The sequence below is a fragment of the Furipterus horrens genome, unplaced genomic scaffold (genome assembly GCF_987537825.1).
Source record: "Furipterus horrens unplaced genomic scaffold, mFurHor1.1.pri manual_scaffold_7, whole genome shotgun sequence".
Lineage (NCBI taxonomy): Eukaryota > Metazoa > Chordata > Mammalia > Chiroptera > Furipteridae > Furipterus > Furipterus horrens.
Window position 1 is genome coordinate 86,834,320 of NW_028327177.1, and position 19,013 is coordinate 86,853,332.

The window sequence follows — 19,013 nt, forward strand, 5'->3', positions numbered from 1 at the left end:
TGCAATCAGGAACGAAATCAGAAACAGCAGCAGGTACATGGGAAACACACATTTTTCAATTTATACTTCCTCATGGTTCTCTTGGAAATCCTCTGGAACTGCTTAGAAGATTGAAGAATTTCGTCCCCTAGAAACTCACACTGTTGAAACTCAGCGTGTCTTTGGGCCAGTAACTTCATGGACTTATCAGTCACTGTTTTTATGAGGTCATCCACCTATGATGGGTAGGTACAAAGGAATGAAGCCATGTGTTGGAAAATCTTGTCAAAATCTGAGGGATAGTTTTTCCTGAGCGATGAGTTTAGGAATTGAACATTTTGTAACTCTCAAAGCATTATTCTAATTCAAGTCATAGCAAACAGCTTAAAAACATATTTACCACCTTGTGGTAAAGACAATCTTATTTTTTCTCAAAAGGAGCCTATGTGCATGCCTTTATTTTAATTGAATTCACTGAATATTTATTAGGCACATATCATCGTTCTAGGTCCCCCTAGCAATCCTTCAGCCACTTTTAAAATGCCCACCACTATCATTATTTCTTAATGGTAATCATTAATTTTTGTCCCACATTCATGCTGTTCAGCAGGGCTCTGCATTGAGTTAAACCTGACCTTCTGATGCTTCTGAAACACAGAAGTATTATAAAAACTTTTGTCCATGACCTGCATTTGAAGCTTTCCTATGGTCAAATCTGATTTTTGGAGGATATTTTCTGTGCCATAATGCATCTTTTTAAGTGCTGGAAAGTGTGGGGGTTTTTTTGAGGAATATGGAACCTATCATAAAAATTCAAAAACATCAGATTAGGAAGTGCCAGCATTATTTTTGTGACAGTGCTTAAATAAGAATTCTCACCCTTGGGATAGTCTCTTATAAACTGAACATTTGCCACATAACAGTGTTGAATTGGTGACTGTATTCATATTATTCTCAACATCCCATGTATCTCTTTGCTCAGAGCTCTCTTTAAAGAGATCTATAGGGTGCAGAGAAATGAGATTGTCTGGTTCTGAAAGAATATACAGTGTCAGGGAAAAAGTAGGTCATTCGTAAGTGGAGGAAGAAATTGCCTGTGCAGCTGCTGAGCACAGTGAGTGTGGAGCTGTTGTGGACCAGTGCCCCAGAAAGCTCATTATCACTGGATCCAGTTGTTAATTTGGCCATTTTTTTTTTTTTCTGTAGGTTTCCTTATATTAATGAAAGACATATATCCAAGCTTTTAAAAAGAGTTCTGCGTTCTTTTCACCACATGCCTGATATTTTTCCTCTCATCCCTGGTGTGCTGGTTACAAGTACCTGTTCTAATAGTGTTGTTGTTAGAAATCATTCCTACGTCATGGCTCCTGGTTACTATGCCCTTTTTGGTGTTATTGGGTTCACTCTTCCCCTTCTGCTTAATAAACAGCATTAGGACAATTGTGAGATTTACATAAAGTAGGATATGAGACCACATCTGAGTCCTAGCCTTTGCCTGATGAGGGAGTTTACAAATTAAGTACTTATGACCCTAGGTAATTACTAAGTTATTTCTGAGTTGTTCAGTACCACTAATATAAAGTCAAATGCCTAGAAGGGCCAGGCAGGTTTTGTAAAACAGGACCAGTTGGAGTTGATGTGACTGGAGAGAATGTGCCTCAAGTAAAGGGGATAGCCTCTGCACAGCTCCTGCTGCTGCCATGAGGAACTGAGGGCCTAGAGTTTACATATCTCCCTGTTTTTCAAAAGAAAGCTGAAAATCCAGACTTTTACTTGAAATATTGTAATTTTTAAATGTGGGCAATTAATTTAAATACTTTTTTGAGCGTATTCTGAGAGCTAAACAAAAACCCTTCTATAGCCAGTAAAGAACATTTTATTTAATTTTTTTAAATAAATTTTTATTCTGCTTTTTGTTCAGCAGTTGTTTATTTGGGCCCTTGTAGCCCAACTGGTCCAAAAAGAATGGGTGTGTGTGCACAGGGAGCAGGAGCCTACAGCCCATGGGGACAGGCTGGCTCTAGACAGGGTCTTGTGCCCTGTTGGCTACTGCCTCAGAGTTTTGGGGTGAGGCAAGGACTTGAGGAGCCACTTGGTTTCTGCCCCTGTACAGGCTGGTTTCCACTGCTCCAGGGCCTAGGAAGGAGGAGAGGACCCAGGTTCCTGCTGGGTATAATCAGGGCCCTCGTGAGTTCTGGGTTGGAAGGTCCTGGGGCTTCAGGGTCTCTGTGCCATTGGGGTGCTCCACCCTCTAAAACAAGATAAGCATCTTGTAATGTGGAGTCTGTGGGAACAGATCCACAGCCACTGACTGGCCAGAAGAGGATGCCCTTCACTGATTAGAGTTCTGAAGAGATCTACAAAGTTGCCCATGGACACCCTGTGGTTGCTGGAGACATACTGGAGCCACCTGAGGTTCTAAGCTCTGCGGATGGCCCGGATCACTCTGGGATGCTGGCAGGTACGAGGTGGGTACAGGATGGCAAAAAGATGTTAGGAGGCCGATGTGCTCACCTGGGCATGCACCAGGTCCTCCACCCTCCAGCAGTGGAACTCGGCACTGCTCAACTCACTATGGGTGTTCACCCAGGCAACCAGCACAGCCTCCTGGCACAGCCCCATGACTCTCTCTACCATCCAGGCCAGGGCCAGACTAATGGTGCCAGTGCCTCAGACACATGCAGCACTGTGCTCCTCGTGTTCAGCTGGGTCAGTCCTGCTGACTGTGTAGAGCACCTCAGCAGTCAGGCTGTTCACCTGGAAGGTGTGAGGGAAGATCTGTCTGGAAGATCAACCCTAGCAGGTCATTGTGGATGTACTGGTCCCCAGCCACGTACTCCAAGGGCAGGCCGTGTTGGCTGGGAGTCCTTTGCAGTCCCTCCTTCATGAAGTAGAGACAGGTCACCCTTCTGGCCTTGCCTGGCCCTACTATGAAGCACTGCCCCAAGGAGGCCTTTGGCCCTGCCAGCTCCTCAGGGCTCAGTTTTTGAGGGTGGAAGTGGTCAATTGCCATGGCTTGGCCTGGGCAGCTGGTACACATGGTCAGCTGCTTCCAGTGGTCTGTGTAAGTCTCTGGGTAGTATGCTGAGTACCCAGTAGGCTGGGTGTACTCCTGGAAGGCCTTTACTACCTGCCTGATGGCCTCACTGATGTGCATGGTGTCAAAGGGGGCCACTACAGTTCATGCCTTTGTACTTTCCTGGCCACAGCTAACAGTGTTGTCCTCATTCACCCTGATGCCCATCAGAAACTCTTCAGTGAACAACAGGCTTTGCTGTGCTTGTGCCTCTGGGAGAGTAGCAGGGCAGCAGGGCATGGTTGGTGTTCCCAACTACCTTGGCGAGCTTCTGTTCACATTCCAGCCACTTCTGACCAACCTGCTCTTTGGTAAAATCCAAAGAGGGGTCAGTCACTGCCTCTGCCATGCATCCTCATGCAGCCTCTTCCTGGCCATGGGTTCAGCCTTGGGTCTCACCAGGTATATGCTGAGAGGGTGGTTCTTACAGAGGACACCGTGCAGCACACACAAGGTCTTCTCCCACTCAGCAGTGCTGTGGGATGTCACAAAGGAGCAGAAGGTTGTCCAAAGAGTTTGTTCTTATGGAGTGCAGGCCAAAGTGGCCCAGAAAGTGCCAGACATCACTGAAGCTGGCACGTGAGTCATGTTCTGAAGCTCCAACTTGAAGATCTCCCAAGTGAACAAGTCCCTGATGTAGCTTTAGAGCCCAGGTAAGGTCCTCACTGCAGCCACACCAGTCTCCTCTTCCTCCTCTTTCCCCTCATGGGGGTGCTGGGACTGCCGAGATGCCCAGGGCACTACTTCTGTCCTGGCCACAGCCCTTCATTGTCCCCTGGCATTCATTGTCGAGCTTGTCATTCATTATCCAGTCAGTTGCCTGGATTGAGGGCCTCCACCACCTCACCCTGGGCCTGGTGCACCAGAGGTGTGCAGAGCATGGGTTTGGTGACCCAAGAGGTGGTGGTGTGTGGTTGTGGTGGGGAGACTTGAACCCTTCATGTTCAAGTCCAGGTTTTGGATATGGGGTGCACCACCTGCCAGCCAGGGGTCCGTGTCAGCCGTTAACCTCCCCACTGCTGTCCCCTCAGCTACTGCATGCAGACGAGGTGGCACCTGATTTAATATTTTTTATGAAGAGAATTTTTAATTTTCATATAGCCAAATGTACCTGTAATGGGGAATGAATACACTATATTTATATAAATCTATCCATATTAATCTTAGCAAGTATTAAGCCCAGCTCATTATTCTAGTTTTCCTCTCAAAACTAGAGCTTGGGTGTCCTAAGTTTCTTTTTTAAGTACACTTTGCAGTTCAGCAGTGACAGTTCATATGTGAACCTAAGGAGCAGCCTGACCTCAAGGTCCTGGCTCAGGAATTCAACTGACAAAAACCCAGATGGCCAACTCAGAGATGTTGACCATGAATTCACATGTCCACAGCTCCTTCCCTTACTCCAGCTTTCCTCTCTCACCAGCACTCACATGTCCTCACTCCCCTCGGGAAGTTTCCCCCTCCAAAATTCCCACCAGTTCCCATAGAATCACTGGCTTGACCAGAGATGGCAAGACAGGCTTTAGGATAAGAGTCCACCATCTTCCAGGTTGCTGGTATCTGATAAACTACTTTCCTTTCTCACCAGCACCTATCTCATGTGTTGGGCTTTCATTGCAGCAGGCAGCTGGTCCTTCATTCAGTTGCATGTCCATCTTTTCTTTTATGGTCAGTGATGTATTCTAAGAACTTTCTCTATACTGCAATCATGAAGATATTCTTATTGTCCTTAAAAACTTGTAAGGTTTTACGTTTTCCATAGAGATCTATAACCCAGCAGAAACTCAGCTTTGTATATGGTGTGACATAGGGATCAAATTTCATCTTTTCCCCCAGAGCCACCTATCTCAGCACCATTTAGTCAAATGATTATTCTTATCCCACTACTGTGCAGTGGCATGGTTTAATGTCTATTTCTTTTATTAAACTATAAATCCTACCAAACAGGACCATTTCATAGGATCACCTTTGTAGCCTGAGACCTGGTAATTCCCCGGCACATAACAGGAATACAATAAATATAAACCTTGCATGAAAGAGGCAAGATTCAAAACTAATATTGTACACTCTGGCAGTGATACTTTAGAGTAGTGCTTTTTAATTGAACTTTCTGTGAAAATGAATATGTTCTTTATCTGTGCTGCCACTAGCCACATGTGGTTATTGAGTACTTGAAATGTAGCTAGTGCAATAAAAAAAAATACTGAATTTTTAATTTAATTTAATTTTAATTAACAACTAGTCACATGTAGCTATTGACTACCATATTGGATGGTACAATTTGTACTTAGCATAGTAATTAAAGAGCAAGGACTCTAGAGCCAGCTCTTCCTGGGTTAGAAGCCAGACTGCCACTCATCTGGGCAAATTATTTAACCTCTATGCCATCTCTAAAGTAAGGATAACGTTGCCGTACCTTATAGAACTGTTGTAATAATTATCTGATAAGTTGATTGTTTTTATTGATTTTAGAGAGGGAGGAAGGGAGAGAGAGAGAAACATTGATTAGTTGTCTCCCGTACATGCCCCAACTGGGCATTGACCCTTCAACCTAGGTATGTGCCCTGACTGGGAATTAAACCTGCAGCCTGTTGGTGTATGGGACAATGCTCCAACAGTTTAACCACCCATTCTGGGCCAATAAGTTGATATTTTTAAAGCACTTAGAATAGAGCCTAGAATATAGTCAAGCTTTATGTAAAAGTTTGTTATATTTAAAATAATAATAGTTCAGTCTGAGAAATTTAGGCTCAAATTTACATACCTACAGATAAATACAACCTGGCATTTACAACATCCTAAACATTAACTATATGTTAAGCCTTCAGAGGCCAGTTTGTTTCAGTATTTTACAATACCTTCTGCAGTCCTGAAGGAAGGGATGTCACAGATAACCGTTTGGTGGTTCTCCTGGCCTGGAGAACTGTATTTCCTTGGGCTATCTCCTCTGTCTCTGCTTCTACATCAAGTTGTATAGTTGCTTAGAGGGAAGGAGGTGGGGGAAGAACTTGTAATGATCACAGTGATAAACATATTCTTCCTATTAGAAAGTATTCTGAAAATGACAGCATCTTATGCTGCCTCAGTAGTTTTTTCCTTAAGGTTAAAATTACACATGGATTTGCTTTTCTGTATCTTACACTTTCTCTTGCACACACTTGCCTTTTCTTGGGGTTGTGATCTCAGTGGTCACTTCCTGGTCTTAACAAGGTGGATAGGTGGTCACCTCTCTACCTTGCAGACTTCAGTTTGCCCTCTGTTGCTTTTCCGTTTAACTGTTGTGAAATAGGAAAAAGTAACCTCTAAAGTGTACGAAGAACCCTTGGATATTTGCTGAAGGTTGAAGCAGAGTTTAAATTTACCTGTCATCAATGTGGCTCAAGGCTCAGGCATTGGCATGACATCCTAACAGTTTTTCCCATAATCCAGGAGCCATGTGAACTCTTTAATATTTTTTATATCAACTCACTTCTTAATAAATGTATTTCTAAAGAAAAATTTAAAACGCTACCATAAATCAAAAACCAGTATCATAAATAAGCATTAAAATTAATATGGTAAAAACAAAAGCATCTTACTGGCTGCAGAAGTCACTCCACTTTTTACTTAAAATAGAGGAAAAGGCAAGAAATAAGACTTTTTTTCCTTGATATAGTTAAAGAGATTGATGGGGGCAGTGGGAAAATGTACTTGTAGTTTGCTCCATGTTTCAGCCATTTTCTGTGTGCAGCATCTAAAGATATGTTGTCCTGCTTGAGGTCTGTTGATAAGGACTCTCTGAGAGCCATGGCACCTAATCTTGGTGAATGGGGGCTCTACTCTCAAAGCAGGTGGTCAGAGCGGAGACTCTTCCCTCTCCCCCACTCACCACTGTCCAGCTCCTCTATGCCCACTGCCATGACCAGCCCATGCTAATGTCATCCCTTACCTGAATGAATGTAAGAATCTGTCTATTGCTCTCCCTGCATTTGCTCCTGCCCTCCTCCAATCCAGTCTCCTCTCTGCAGACTGAACTATCTTTTAAAGACACAAATCAGATTATATAAGTCCCCATCTTGCAAGTATTTAATCATTTCTTATCATCCTTAGGGCATATAAAAAAATTATTAACTGGGCTTAAAATACCCTTGTCCCCTCCAATCCTGGCTGGATTACTTTCATTTCTTAATTATGTCTGGTGCTCTCTTAATATAGGGACTAAACATGCTCTCCCTCTCCCTGGGACACGGTCCTCCTTATTCTTTCCTAATTTGACTGAAGGTATCCTTCGGATCTCCACTGAGTTGTCCCTTCCTTGAGAAGACCTTTCTAGAGCCTCCTCCCCTAGAGCAGCATGCATGACATGTTTTCACAGCACCCTGAGTTCTCCTTGGCATCAAATGTAACTGTGCATATCATGTTAGAATGTCCCTCTGTGCTATAACTCCATGGAGGCAGGAACCATGTCTGTTCTATCTTCTCTTTTCCCCCAGTGTGGCTGACATGTAATATGTATTTAGCAAATACTTGTTGAAAACTGTTGTGAGGGTCATCAGGGAAGATCAATGGTGTTTGGGCCATAGCTGAGACAGGACTGTAATACTTGAGCTGCAGCCTGAAGGACAAGCAGATTTTCTGGAGAAATTTTAATGTAGAGGTTTGTTACTCCGACTGAAACAAAAATAAGCCAATGCACACAAATGAGGAAAAGGAATAGGGTCTTCTGTTTCCTGCCAGACTCTCCAACTCCTGCTCCATCAATATAGAAACATGTCCTTTATGTTACTTTCAACAAATAAATAGGTCACTCCATACCAGGTAATTGCTAGATGCTTGGATGCTTGGACAGTAATTGTCCTGTCAAGCAAACTCTTCTGGAAAAAGCAATCAGCGAAATTGAAGCCATCAGTTTTTCATTTATTTTTTTTCTGGAAAAAGTACCCACCAGTTTTTCAGCCTTATCACTGTGTGAAATGTGAAATTAGGTGTGGCATCCCTGCAAATACAGAAGAGCTGTATATGTTCCTTGATGCTGTGCTGTGAAGGATATTAAAAAGCTACAGAGGCTCTTCAGGGCAGTGAAGATATTGTATATGAAGCTGTAATGATGGATACATGACACAACATGATGAATTTTTCAAACCCATAGAACTGTGCAGGGCATAGACTGAACCCGATGAGCTTTTCAAACCCATAGAACTGTGCAGGGCATAGACTAAACCCAAATGTAAACCATGGACTTTTGTTAATGATAATAATGGATCGATATTGGCTCATTAATTGTGAGGGTGGAGTGAGGAGAGGAACTATATGGGAACTAACTGTATTTTCTGCTCAATTTTTCCAGTAAATCTAACAACTGCTCTAAAAATAAGATCTATTAATTTTTAAAAGCTACAGAAAAGAATGCAAATATTAGTAGTATTGTTAGTTATCACTCATAGGACCCCCTAAAATAGCAGTATTACCATGCAAAAAAGACAATGTTTTTCTTCAGATATCGATTCTTCCATAAAGTACATAGGAAGTAGATACAGTAGAATAAAATGTCCTTTATGACTTACCAATCATAAATTTTATTCATAGAATTTTCACCATACTGCTTACTGTTGGAATTAATCATCCCACTTTAGTTGGATTCCCTAATATATGTGTACGTATATGTGCATACACATGTACATATGTCTATGTATGCATTTATCTCTAAATAAAAGGAGCTTTAAACTGATTAAACCACTGATCAATTGGACTGGGAGGTACCTCAAAGGTAATCTAATTCAGAACTTTAAAAAATGTATGTACGTACAAGTTACCTGGGGATCTTTCTAAAATGCAGATGTTGACTTGGTAGACCTGGGTGGTGCCTGGGAGCCTGCATTTCAGACAAGCTCCCAGGTGATGCCCTACATTGGGTAGCAAGAAAATCCATCCTAATTTCATTGCTCTTAACGGCCTCAACCCTTAACCATATCTTGCCTGTGATTACCATTCTGTGACAGCTTTCTCATTCTTGGTGTGGTGAATAACCTTGGTGATGGAAGCTCCTTGACAACTCTAGGAAGAAGGCTCTGCATGGTACCCTCTCCACTGACACTTGTGGGCTTGCATCTGTACTTGTATGATAACATCCTGCTGACAAAAGTCTTCACTTTCTTGATCAAATTTTTTTTCTGACTTTGCTGGCTTTCATGAAATTCCATGTCGCTACTACTAGATGATTCCTCTTTGGTGACCAATACATTTTGTTTTACTAAGTTGGTAGACACAGCTCTGTGACATCTAAACAAAATAAAAATAATTTGTATTAAGAAAATTGAAACATTAAAAACAAATGTTTGAAAGCATTAAAATGCAAGCAGCAAATGTGAACAAGTTATATACTCCTGAGAATCAAGTCACAGAAAACACCAAAGCAACTACTTGGTCTCTTGTCACCAAACTGTAGTAAGTGCATTCTGGCCACTATCTGATTTAATTCTCATAGCAGGCAGGTTATATTATTATCTTAACTTTAATAATGAATAAACTGAGACAGAGAGAGCTAAAATTAACTGACCAAGCACAAATGCAGATTTAAATCCTTGTTTGTGACTGTTAGAATATATTACCTCATACTGACAAATCGGCAATCTTATATCAATGATGGTTTGAGATAGAATCACCAAATCCAGCAAAAACTAAGGCTGCAGTAGTGAGAAATGAAAGACTCTGGTAGGGAAGTCAGTAAAGAATATAGTCTCCCAGTTCCCATAAATGCTGCATTTATAGAGAAAATTCATTTAGAATAATTCTAAACACATAGTTCCAAAATTCTAAACAATCATATACCATCTTCATCATTTGGGCATATTTTAGAAATAAAAATAGATAAAATTTCTCAAAAGTTTTCTAAGTACTAAGCACTCTGCTTTTTTAAACGTGTATTACATAATTTAACCCTCATATGGTCACCTACCTTTTACAAATGAGGACATTAAAACTTAGAAAGATTAAATAACTCATTCCCAGACAATCTGATCCCAAGATTTGTATTGTTATCCTCTGTGCTAGAGTGAATATCACCCATTCCATGAGACCAGGAATTACCTAATATTTTTCCTCAGCTAACATTTTTTTTGTTAGCCTCATTCAAAGCAATAATATACATAAAATCCCAGGGACTTTAAAAAATTAAAGTTTTCATTTTAATTGTAGCTTCACATATAGTTGTAAGAAACAATATGTTAAGTTCTTCATATATAAGGTTGGTGCAAAAATAATGTCTGATTTCAAGGTCTATTTTAAAAATGAAAAAGCCCATGATTATGAAAATATTTTTTCATTAATATAACCTTCTTTGCTTTCTAGAACTTCATTCCATCTGTCAAGTAGCTTACAAATGCCACATTTGTAAAATTCTTTAGGTTTTGAAGCAAAATATGAACCCAACTCATTTTCAACCTCTTCTCTTGATGTCTACCTAAGACCATCAAAATGGTTCTGTAGTCCTTGAAACAAGTGATAATCAGAAGTAGCAAGGTCAGGAATATTTCCCAACCAAGCACTTTCAAGAAATTTTTGGTGAGTCAAGCTGTGTGAGGATGAACATTATTGTGATGGAAGATGACACCCTTTCTGTTGACTAAGGTTCAAAGCTGCTTTCAAACAATGAAGTTGTTCACAGTAAAGATTAGCAGTAATTGTTTGATTGTTGTCTAACACTTCGTAATGGAAAATTCCTTCCATATCCCACCATACACTCAACCTGATCTTCTTTGGATGAAGTCCTCCTCTTGGTTGTTGAACTCTTCTTCCTCCTCAACTGAGCCACGATCAGTGGCATTTAACATTATGATAAAGGATCCACTTCTCAGCCCCTGTAACAAGCCTACCTAAAAATGGTACCTGAAGTTGTCATGAGAGCAATGATTCACAACAAGCAACACGCTGTTGCAGATTCTCTGGAGATAGTTCATGTGGGACCCATTTTCCAACTACCAAAACATTTCCGATCCTTTTCAGTTGGTGTAGCACGGTTGTATGGGCTACATTAAATTGTTCTGAAAGTTTCCTAGAGGTAATGATGGGTTTTTCTGTGACGACAGCTTCCAACACTTTGGAATCAAGCTGTTTTTTGTTTTTTTGTTTTTTTTTGATGACTCTCCTTTGGCTCATTTTTCAAACTTGAAACCCCACTTCGGAAATGGGAAAACCACCTCCTGCAACTTCTTTCAGTCACTGCATCATCTACATAAGCGCTCTGAATAGACTTTGCTGCTGTACTTGCATTGGCACCTTTATGAAACTCATAGAGTAAAACATTTCTAATGTGGTCTTTAGATGGGACAAACATGGGTGCGAATATTGTGAACAATTATGAACAATACTTCGATAATCTGAAAAAAATAAGGTAAAAATTACTCATTGTGACATAAAAACTTATAAGAAGAGGCACAGATTTAATAAATACTATCAAAAACTTGCTTTTTAAAAAGTCGGACATTACTTTTGCACCAGCGCTAATTGCAATAGTCAAGTGCTGGAAATAGCCTAAGCATCCATCAGTAGATAAGTAGATCAAAAAACGCTGGTACATTTACACAATGTAATACTATGCAGCAGAAAGAAAGAAGGAACTTCTACTTTTTGCGACAGCTTGGATGGAACTGGAGATCAAACCCTTGTCTGAGGTATGATTGGCAAATATATTTTCCTATAAGGTCGGTTCCCTTTTCATTTTGATGATGGTTTAGCCATGCAGAAGCTTTTTAACTTGATGTTGTTCCATTTATTTTTTCCTTTATTTCCCTTGCCTTAGGAGATATATTAACAACAATATTGCTGTGTGGGATATCTGAAATTTTACTGCCTATGTTTTCCTCTAGGACTTTTATGGTGTCACGATTTTATTTATGTCTTTCATCCATTTTTGAGTTTATTATGGTGAATGATGTAAGTCGGTGGTCTAGTTTCATTTTTTTTGCATGTAACAGTCCAGTTCCCCCAACACCATTTATTGAAGAGGCTATCCTTACTCCACTGTATGTTCATGCCACGTTTGTCAAATATTAATTGGCCATAAAGACTTGGGTTTTTTTCTGGGCTCTCTATTCTGTTCCATTGATCTATGCGTCTGTTCTTATGCCAATACCAGACTGTTTTGATTACGGTGGCCCTGTAGTATAGTTTGATATCGGGTATTGTGATCCCTCCTACTTTGTTCTTCTTTCTCAATATTGCTGAGGCTATTTAGTGTCATTTTCGGTTCTATATAAATTTTTGAAGTATTTGTTCTAGATCTGTGAAATATACTGTTGGTATTTCAATAGGAATTGCATTGAATCTATAGATTGTTCAACAATAGGAAGACAAAGAACCCAATTTAAAAAATGGGCCAAAGGACCTTAGATATATTTCTCCAAGGAGGATATACAGATGAACCATAGACATATGGAAAGATGCTCAACATGATCAGCTATCAGAGATGAAAATTAAAACCATAATGAGATAGCACCTCACATCTGTCAGAAAGGCCATCATAAACAAATCAATAAACAACAAGTGCTGGTGATGATGCGGAGAACAGGGAACCTTAGTGCACTGTTGGTGGGAATGCAGACTGGTGTGGCCACTGTGGAAAGCAGTATGGACATTCCTCAAAAAAAACTAAAACTGGAACTATCTTTTGAGTCAGCAATTCCACTGCTGGGAATATACCCTAAGAATCCTGTATCACCAATTCAAAAGAACCTATGCACCTCTATGTTCATAGCAGCACTATTTGCAATAGCCAAGTGCTGGAAACAGTTTAAGTGTCCATCAGTAGATAAGTGGATCAAAAAACGCTGGTACATTTGCACAATGGAATACTATGCAGCAGAAAGAAAGAAGGAACTTCTACCTTTTTGTGACAGCATGGATGGAACTGGAGAATAATAGGCTAAGCGAAATAAGCCAGTTGATGAAAGACAAATACCATATGATCTCACCTATAAGAGGAATCAAATGAACAAAATAAATTAATGAACAAAATAGAACCACAGGCATGAAAAAAATGGAACAGACAACAGCCAGAGGGGAGGGGGATAATGGTGGAAAGAAGGGAAAAGAACTAGACAAAGAACATGTATAAATGAACCACGGACACAGAAAACAATGTGGGGATTGTCTGTGGGAGTGGAGGATGGGATGAGTGGAGGAGGGCATAGGGGGAGAAATTGGGACAACTGTAATATAATAACAATAAAAAAGATTTAAAAAAAGAAGTAATATGTTAAGCCTATTTTTTTAAAGAAATTCTTTGTGAACCCTTTACCCATTTTTCCCCTTGGTAACCTCTTGCAAAATTATAACACATTATAATGGCCAAGATATTGAGATTGATACTATGAAGAAACAGATCATGTTTATTACAACCAGAATCCTTTGTGTGTTATTGCCACACCCATTTCCCAATCACCTCACATTTTCTTTAACCCATGGAAACCACTAAGCTTTCCTTCATGTATATAATTTATATCTTTTAGAGAATGTTATATAAATGGAATCATACAGTACATAGCCTTTTGGGATTTACATTTTTCACTCAGAATATTTCTCTGGAGATTTATATACATTGGTGAATGTCAATAATTTGTTCCTTTTTATTGCTGAGTAACACTCCATGATGTGGATGTATCACACTTTGTCTAACCATTCACTCATTGGAAGACATTTGTGTCGTGCTCCATTCAGGGCTATTATAAATAAAGCTGCTATAAACATTTGTGTATAGGTTTTTGTGTGAACATAAATCTTCATTTCTTTGGGTGAAATCACAGGTTTTTATTATGTTACATGTATAATACATGTAATTATATATCTAATGTGGATGTAAATAAATTCATAACCATGAAAACTGTTCTTTATATACTACCTAAAATATCTCATGTACCACCAGCAGCACATGCTCCAGGAAAACACTGTTCAAAATTCTCTGTCATTGTACATGGGAAGTATGTCATTAAGAGCCCAGGTGCTAGTGTTAAGTGACCTTAGTTCAACTCAGCAAAACACTTCCAAGTTGTGTGATCTTGGGCACCTCTAAACAGTCTCTGAATCTAGAATGTATGTCCCACTCCCATAACCCCCACCCCCATTCCTAATCTGTTTATAACATTTAACAAAAGTGATTTTTCTTCAGGACCTAGGAATGGAATTGCTGCTGTTTCTGTTATGCAAAGGATACTACCTTTCTTAAGTTTTTCAATTTCTTGGTTAGTAGTGAATTTATTCATTTGTAGTGCTTCAATTCCTATTTCTTCATAATAGTAAAAATCTCTCCAAATTTTATTTTGTTCATGAAAATTTAAAAGTGTAGTCTTCAATGCTTCTGGCCTCATGAAAACACTTCATTTTCAAATGTAATGCTTGAAAAGAGATGCTACATTTTCTAATATCACAGTAAATACTGTTTAATGCAAAATACAAAGAGCCTCACGCAATGGGAAAGCAAGCAAGACCCTATTTCCTACCTTTCCATCCCCTTCTTTTTGAATGAGCCGTTTTTCCTTCTGGGTTGCTCCCCAACTCTTCAGTCCTGGCCAACTCTTCGGTACTGGCTAACTCTTCCATAACCAAACTTAAAGGGCTCTTGCTGATGGAGGTGAGGGCTATCCATTGCTGTCAATGACACCTGTAGTAGTTGTTTGGGATTTCTTCAATTCTTGAGCTCACAAACTTTGAAACAAAATTATCCAGTGACTGAGGCAATTTTAACCTCTGAGCTGTTTGGCATAAAATATGTAGGAGATTTTTGAAATTTATTTTTATTCCCTTCCAGGTGTTATAGACATCATTTGTGGAACTGGCCTTGCTTGCCACTTCGCAGAGGTTCCAATGATGCACTTAGCAGAGCAGTGGGAAATTCCTTTTCACTTTGTGGAATATGAATAATAGCTTCCTGGGAAAGGAAAATGCAGAAAAGCTGACCTGACTATTTAACCACCACCATTTGGATTGTTAATAAAATAATAACACAAAAATTGATTATCATTTTCAGCTGTGTATGCCGAATTTCAAAGAGGAAAGAACCTATAGCAATACCAATGATACCAGTTTTTGTTAGGTCTCTCAACTAGAGCTGAAGATATTTTGTCCCAGCGACATACACGAAAAGACCAATAGTTATCTGGTCTTCTCAAACTACACCCCAAGGACTACTTTATTATACCTTAGAATTTGGCAGTGGTCTCTCAAAGCACATGGCTGAAAAAAGTTAAGCACCTGGTCTACCCCGCCCTTCCAACTAGCAAATTCTGGCTGGATTGAAACTTCCAACCACAAGGTGGCAGCAGACACTAGGATTTATTCTCATCACTGTCACGGGCGCTTCAGTTTTTCACTCCGAAGTAGGGTAACTGGATGCGAAGAAGAAAAAACCTAGAAAATTGTTGGGAGATACAAAAATTATTCTGCTTTCTGTATTTGTACTCATCATGAATCTGGAGCATGCTTCTCAAACTTTCATGTGCACACGAATTACATGGGGTCTTATTAAAGTGTAGATTTCAATGCAGTAGATACAGGGTGGAATCCAATAATTTGCTCATCTAACAAGCTCCCAGGTGCTGCTGATGATGCTGACCCACATGCTACACTTTGAGTAGCAAGCAAGGGCCTTGTATGTTTTAGTACTAGGGGAAGGAACTTAAAAGTGCTCAGGAATGAAATACATAACATTGAGGAGTAAAGGAAGTGGGTTTGGGAGTTATACCTGGGGTTCTTGTTCCAGCTCAGTTGTGTGGCCTTTATCAATTCACTTAACATATCTGCTTGTTTTCTCATCTGTAAAGTAGGGATACTAACAGTGCCCATGAGAGACTGCATGCAGATGATCCTTTGAGAAGCATTGAAATACAGCACACCTGATGTGCTTTAGCCATGTTCTACTTGGTCAGTTTTGCCTCATTTATTGGAAACCCCAGAGCACAATAAATAACAGGTGCATGAATGAATAAATGAATGAATGAGCCTTTCCTTTAATGACAGCCCAATTATTTTCACTCAATTATTGTAATAGTTTTCTTAATTCTGAATGAGGTTAATTCTGTAGTAGAAAAGGAGAGCTGATTTTTATTTGTGCATGTGTATGTTTGCACATGTCTATGAGTGTGCAAGTGTGTGTGTGTGTGTGTGTGTGTGTGAAAGAGGCTGAAACATTTGCTTCTTTGGCCTTTGTGATAAGATGCAAGGATTATTCAAGGAGTCCCAAAGCAGATGATGGGATTTGCAAGAGTGGAACATGGGAGAAGACAGAGAGGAGAGCTAGGATATCAATGGACACTAATTTCAGCCAAATCTGTTTTTAAGCTTTAGCTCTGCCCCTTACAAGGTTTGGGGCCTTGAGCAGGTGAAAAAACTTCTCTGGACCTCCATTTTCTTCTCTGTGAAATAGGAATAGTAAATGCCACCTTCTAGGGGTGTTTTATTCATTGTTACCCAGCAACTATTTGAATGCCTAGAGGATGCTGGTGCTACTCTCGATACCTAGGAAACTACAGTGAACAACACACAGTATCACTGAACTAATATAACTAAATACGCTGTAGGAGAGGCTGAAGTAGTTCTGCCTGATAAGTCATTGGGCCTGAGAGCTGGACCAGGAGAAAGAATCAGTCGTGTGAAAATCTTTCTGTCCCAGGAAGATGAGTTAGCAGCTACCAAAGCCCCAAGGTGAAAGGAGCCTGTTGCCTTAGAGAGTATAAGGCCATCAAGTAATCAAACTAGGGTTTAGCTGCCTGCTGCTATGAAAGCCAGTACTCAAGAGGCAGGTGCTGATGTAAAAGAAAGTAGTTTTTTTGCAGATGCTGATCATGTCTCAAAGCCCATCTTCACCTCTCATTGGTTTTTATAAGAAGGGAGAGGGGAACAGAACAAAGAGATCAAGGAAGGTGGTTGCAAAGTTCTCTATGTGGGTATAAGCACAGCCCATTTCAATAAGGCAAGTGGTGGTCCATTGTGCGTCTTCCTGGCTCCATGGTTGAAGGTCAGCAAATCTCCTGGAACTGGAATGCCTGATGATCAGAGCCTGTATCTTTCGAAGTTAGTTCCTAGGATTCTTATATGAACATGCTGTTTATCTACAAACTCACATATTAGAATCAGCCTTACAGAAACAATGTCAAAAGAATGTCGGGGTAGGTTACAATTTCTCACTGTTACCCTGCAGGCAGGGTAGCTGCAGCAAGAAGCCAATGCAAGTGATGAACTGGAGAGATAGGGAAGAGCAGCTGAATCCTATAGAACAAATGAAAGATCTTGGTCTTGATCTTGTGCAGTGCAGAGTTATTAAGGGTATTTAAAAATTATTTAAAAAATCTTAACTGAGATGAAATATACTTAATTTTAATTTACCATCTTAACCGTTTTTAAATGTACTGCTCAGTGTCATTAATTATTTACATTGTTGTGCCACCATCACCACCATTCATCTGAACTTCTTTCATGTTGCAAAACTGAAACTCTGTACCCACTGAACTAACATGCTATTCTCCACCTGCCTGGCTCCAACCCCCGCCTCGAAACCACCATCCTGCCTTTCTGTCTCAATGAATTTGATAGGGGTCTTTATGGAGCCAGTCAATACATATTTGTTCTATGCAATGGAGATTCAACCCTGAAGAATACAATTAGAATCCCTGCCCAGGAATTCCATTCTAGTGGAGGCGACAGACAGCAAACATGTTAACAAGTGGACAAAGCATTTTAGGCACTGATTTTTAAAAAATGCTGTGAGAAAACTAGAAAAACATGGTAGAAAGCAAGTGAAAGTGGGTGCTTCTGCCAAAGTGATCGAGAATGATTTCTTGGCCCTGGCTGAGTAGCTCAGTTGGTTAGAGCATTGAATCAATATGCCAAGGTTGTGGATTCGATTCCCAGTCAGGGCACATACAAAAATGAACTAATGAATGCATTAATAAATGGAGCAACAAACTGATGTTTTCTCTCTCTCTTTCTCTCCCTCCCTCTCTCTCCCCCAAAAGTCAATAAATAAAAATATTTTTTAAAAGGAATGATCTCTTTAAAGAGCTCATATTTGAAGTGAGACATTCATGTTGAAAAGGAGACAAATGATGGTAAGATCCAGTAGAAGTATTTCAAAGATGAAAAACTATCAGAGCAAAGGGTCTGAGGTGGGTGGGAACTGGGCCATGTGGAGACCAATGTAGTGGAAACATAGGTGACAAGGGAAGATAACATTATGCTTGTGTTTTATTCTGTTTTAATTTTATTTTTATCTTTACCTGAGGACATGTTTGTTGATTTTTTAGAGAAAGCAGAAGGGAGGGAGAGAGAGAGAAGGAGAATCACTTATGTGAAAAAGAAACATCGATTAGTAGCTTCTTGTATGCACCCCGACCAGAGACTGAACCTGAAACCCAGGTGTGTGCCCCAATAGGGGATCAAACTGGCAACCTTTCACTTTGTGGGATGATGCCCAACCGACTGAGCTACACCAGCCATGGTGGTGTGCTTGTGTTTTAAAAAGCCTGATGTTTGCAGCTTGGAAAATGCATTAGAGAGAAAAAGTATAGTTGTTGAAATGTCATTGGGTAGGCAATTGGCCCACACTAGAAATGATGGTGGTTAGGAGTAGAATGAGATAGAAGTGTAAGGATTCAGGAGATACTTAGGAGGTACAATACTGAAATGAACTGGGTACGAGGGAGGTAAGTAGAGAGAGGGAGATTCTCGACTGGAAGGTTGTTTCAGTCTTTCAAGGTGAGGTTGTAGTGGTTTAACTAAGTAGTGGGTAATGGAGCTAGTGAGAAGGGCACCTATTCAAGAGTCTCCTGTAAGTACCCTTTTCTTTCCAGCCCTCCTTAGTGGGATATGTCTTAGAGTCATACACATAGGATCATTCCCTGGACAGTTGTAAAGGTCCCTTTGAAAAGCCAAAAAAGCCAGAGCAGGGCAAAATCTGGTCAGAACACAATTTCCCTTTGCTCTTAACATTATCCTC

General features: G+C 40.1%; 1 protein-coding gene and 1 pseudogene across 1 annotated transcript; both read right to left on the reverse strand.

Moving 5' to 3' along the window:
- Window positions 1–17: 17 nt before the first annotated feature.
- On the reverse strand, window positions 18–17,496 carry CUNH3orf49 (chromosome unknown C3orf49 homolog). Its single transcript, XM_090284923.1, has 6 exons — window positions 17,453–17,496; window positions 14,524–14,580; window positions 9,018–9,310; window positions 5,911–6,032; window positions 666–779; window positions 18–215 (listed from the first exon to the last, which is right to left on the reverse strand). Exons 1-6 carry the CDS (start codon window positions 17,494–17,496, stop codon window positions 18–20), a joined length of 828 nt encoding a protein of 275 aa, XP_090141049.1.
- On the reverse strand, window positions 2,116–3,860 carry LOC150004747 (tRNA (uracil-5-)-methyltransferase homolog A pseudogene; annotated as a pseudogene).
- Window positions 17,497–19,013: the final 1,517 nt, after the last annotated feature.

What these genes read in the sequence shown, in the direction of transcription:
- CUNH3orf49 (XM_090284923.1), bottom strand. Translation starts at nt 17,496, where the DNA reads ATGAAAGAAGTTCAGATGAATGGTGGTGATGGTGGCACAACAAT. An exon ending in AAAAAGAAGGGGATGGAAAG is followed by an intron (nt 9,311 to 14,523) that starts GTAGGAAATAGG and finishes TATTTTGTTTAG; the next exon opens with ATGTCACAGAGCTGTGTCTA. An exon ending in TTCCTTCAGGACTGCAGAAG is followed by an intron (nt 780 to 5,910) that starts GTATTGTAAAAT and finishes TTTTTATGATAG; the next exon opens with GTTCCATATTCCTCAAAAAA.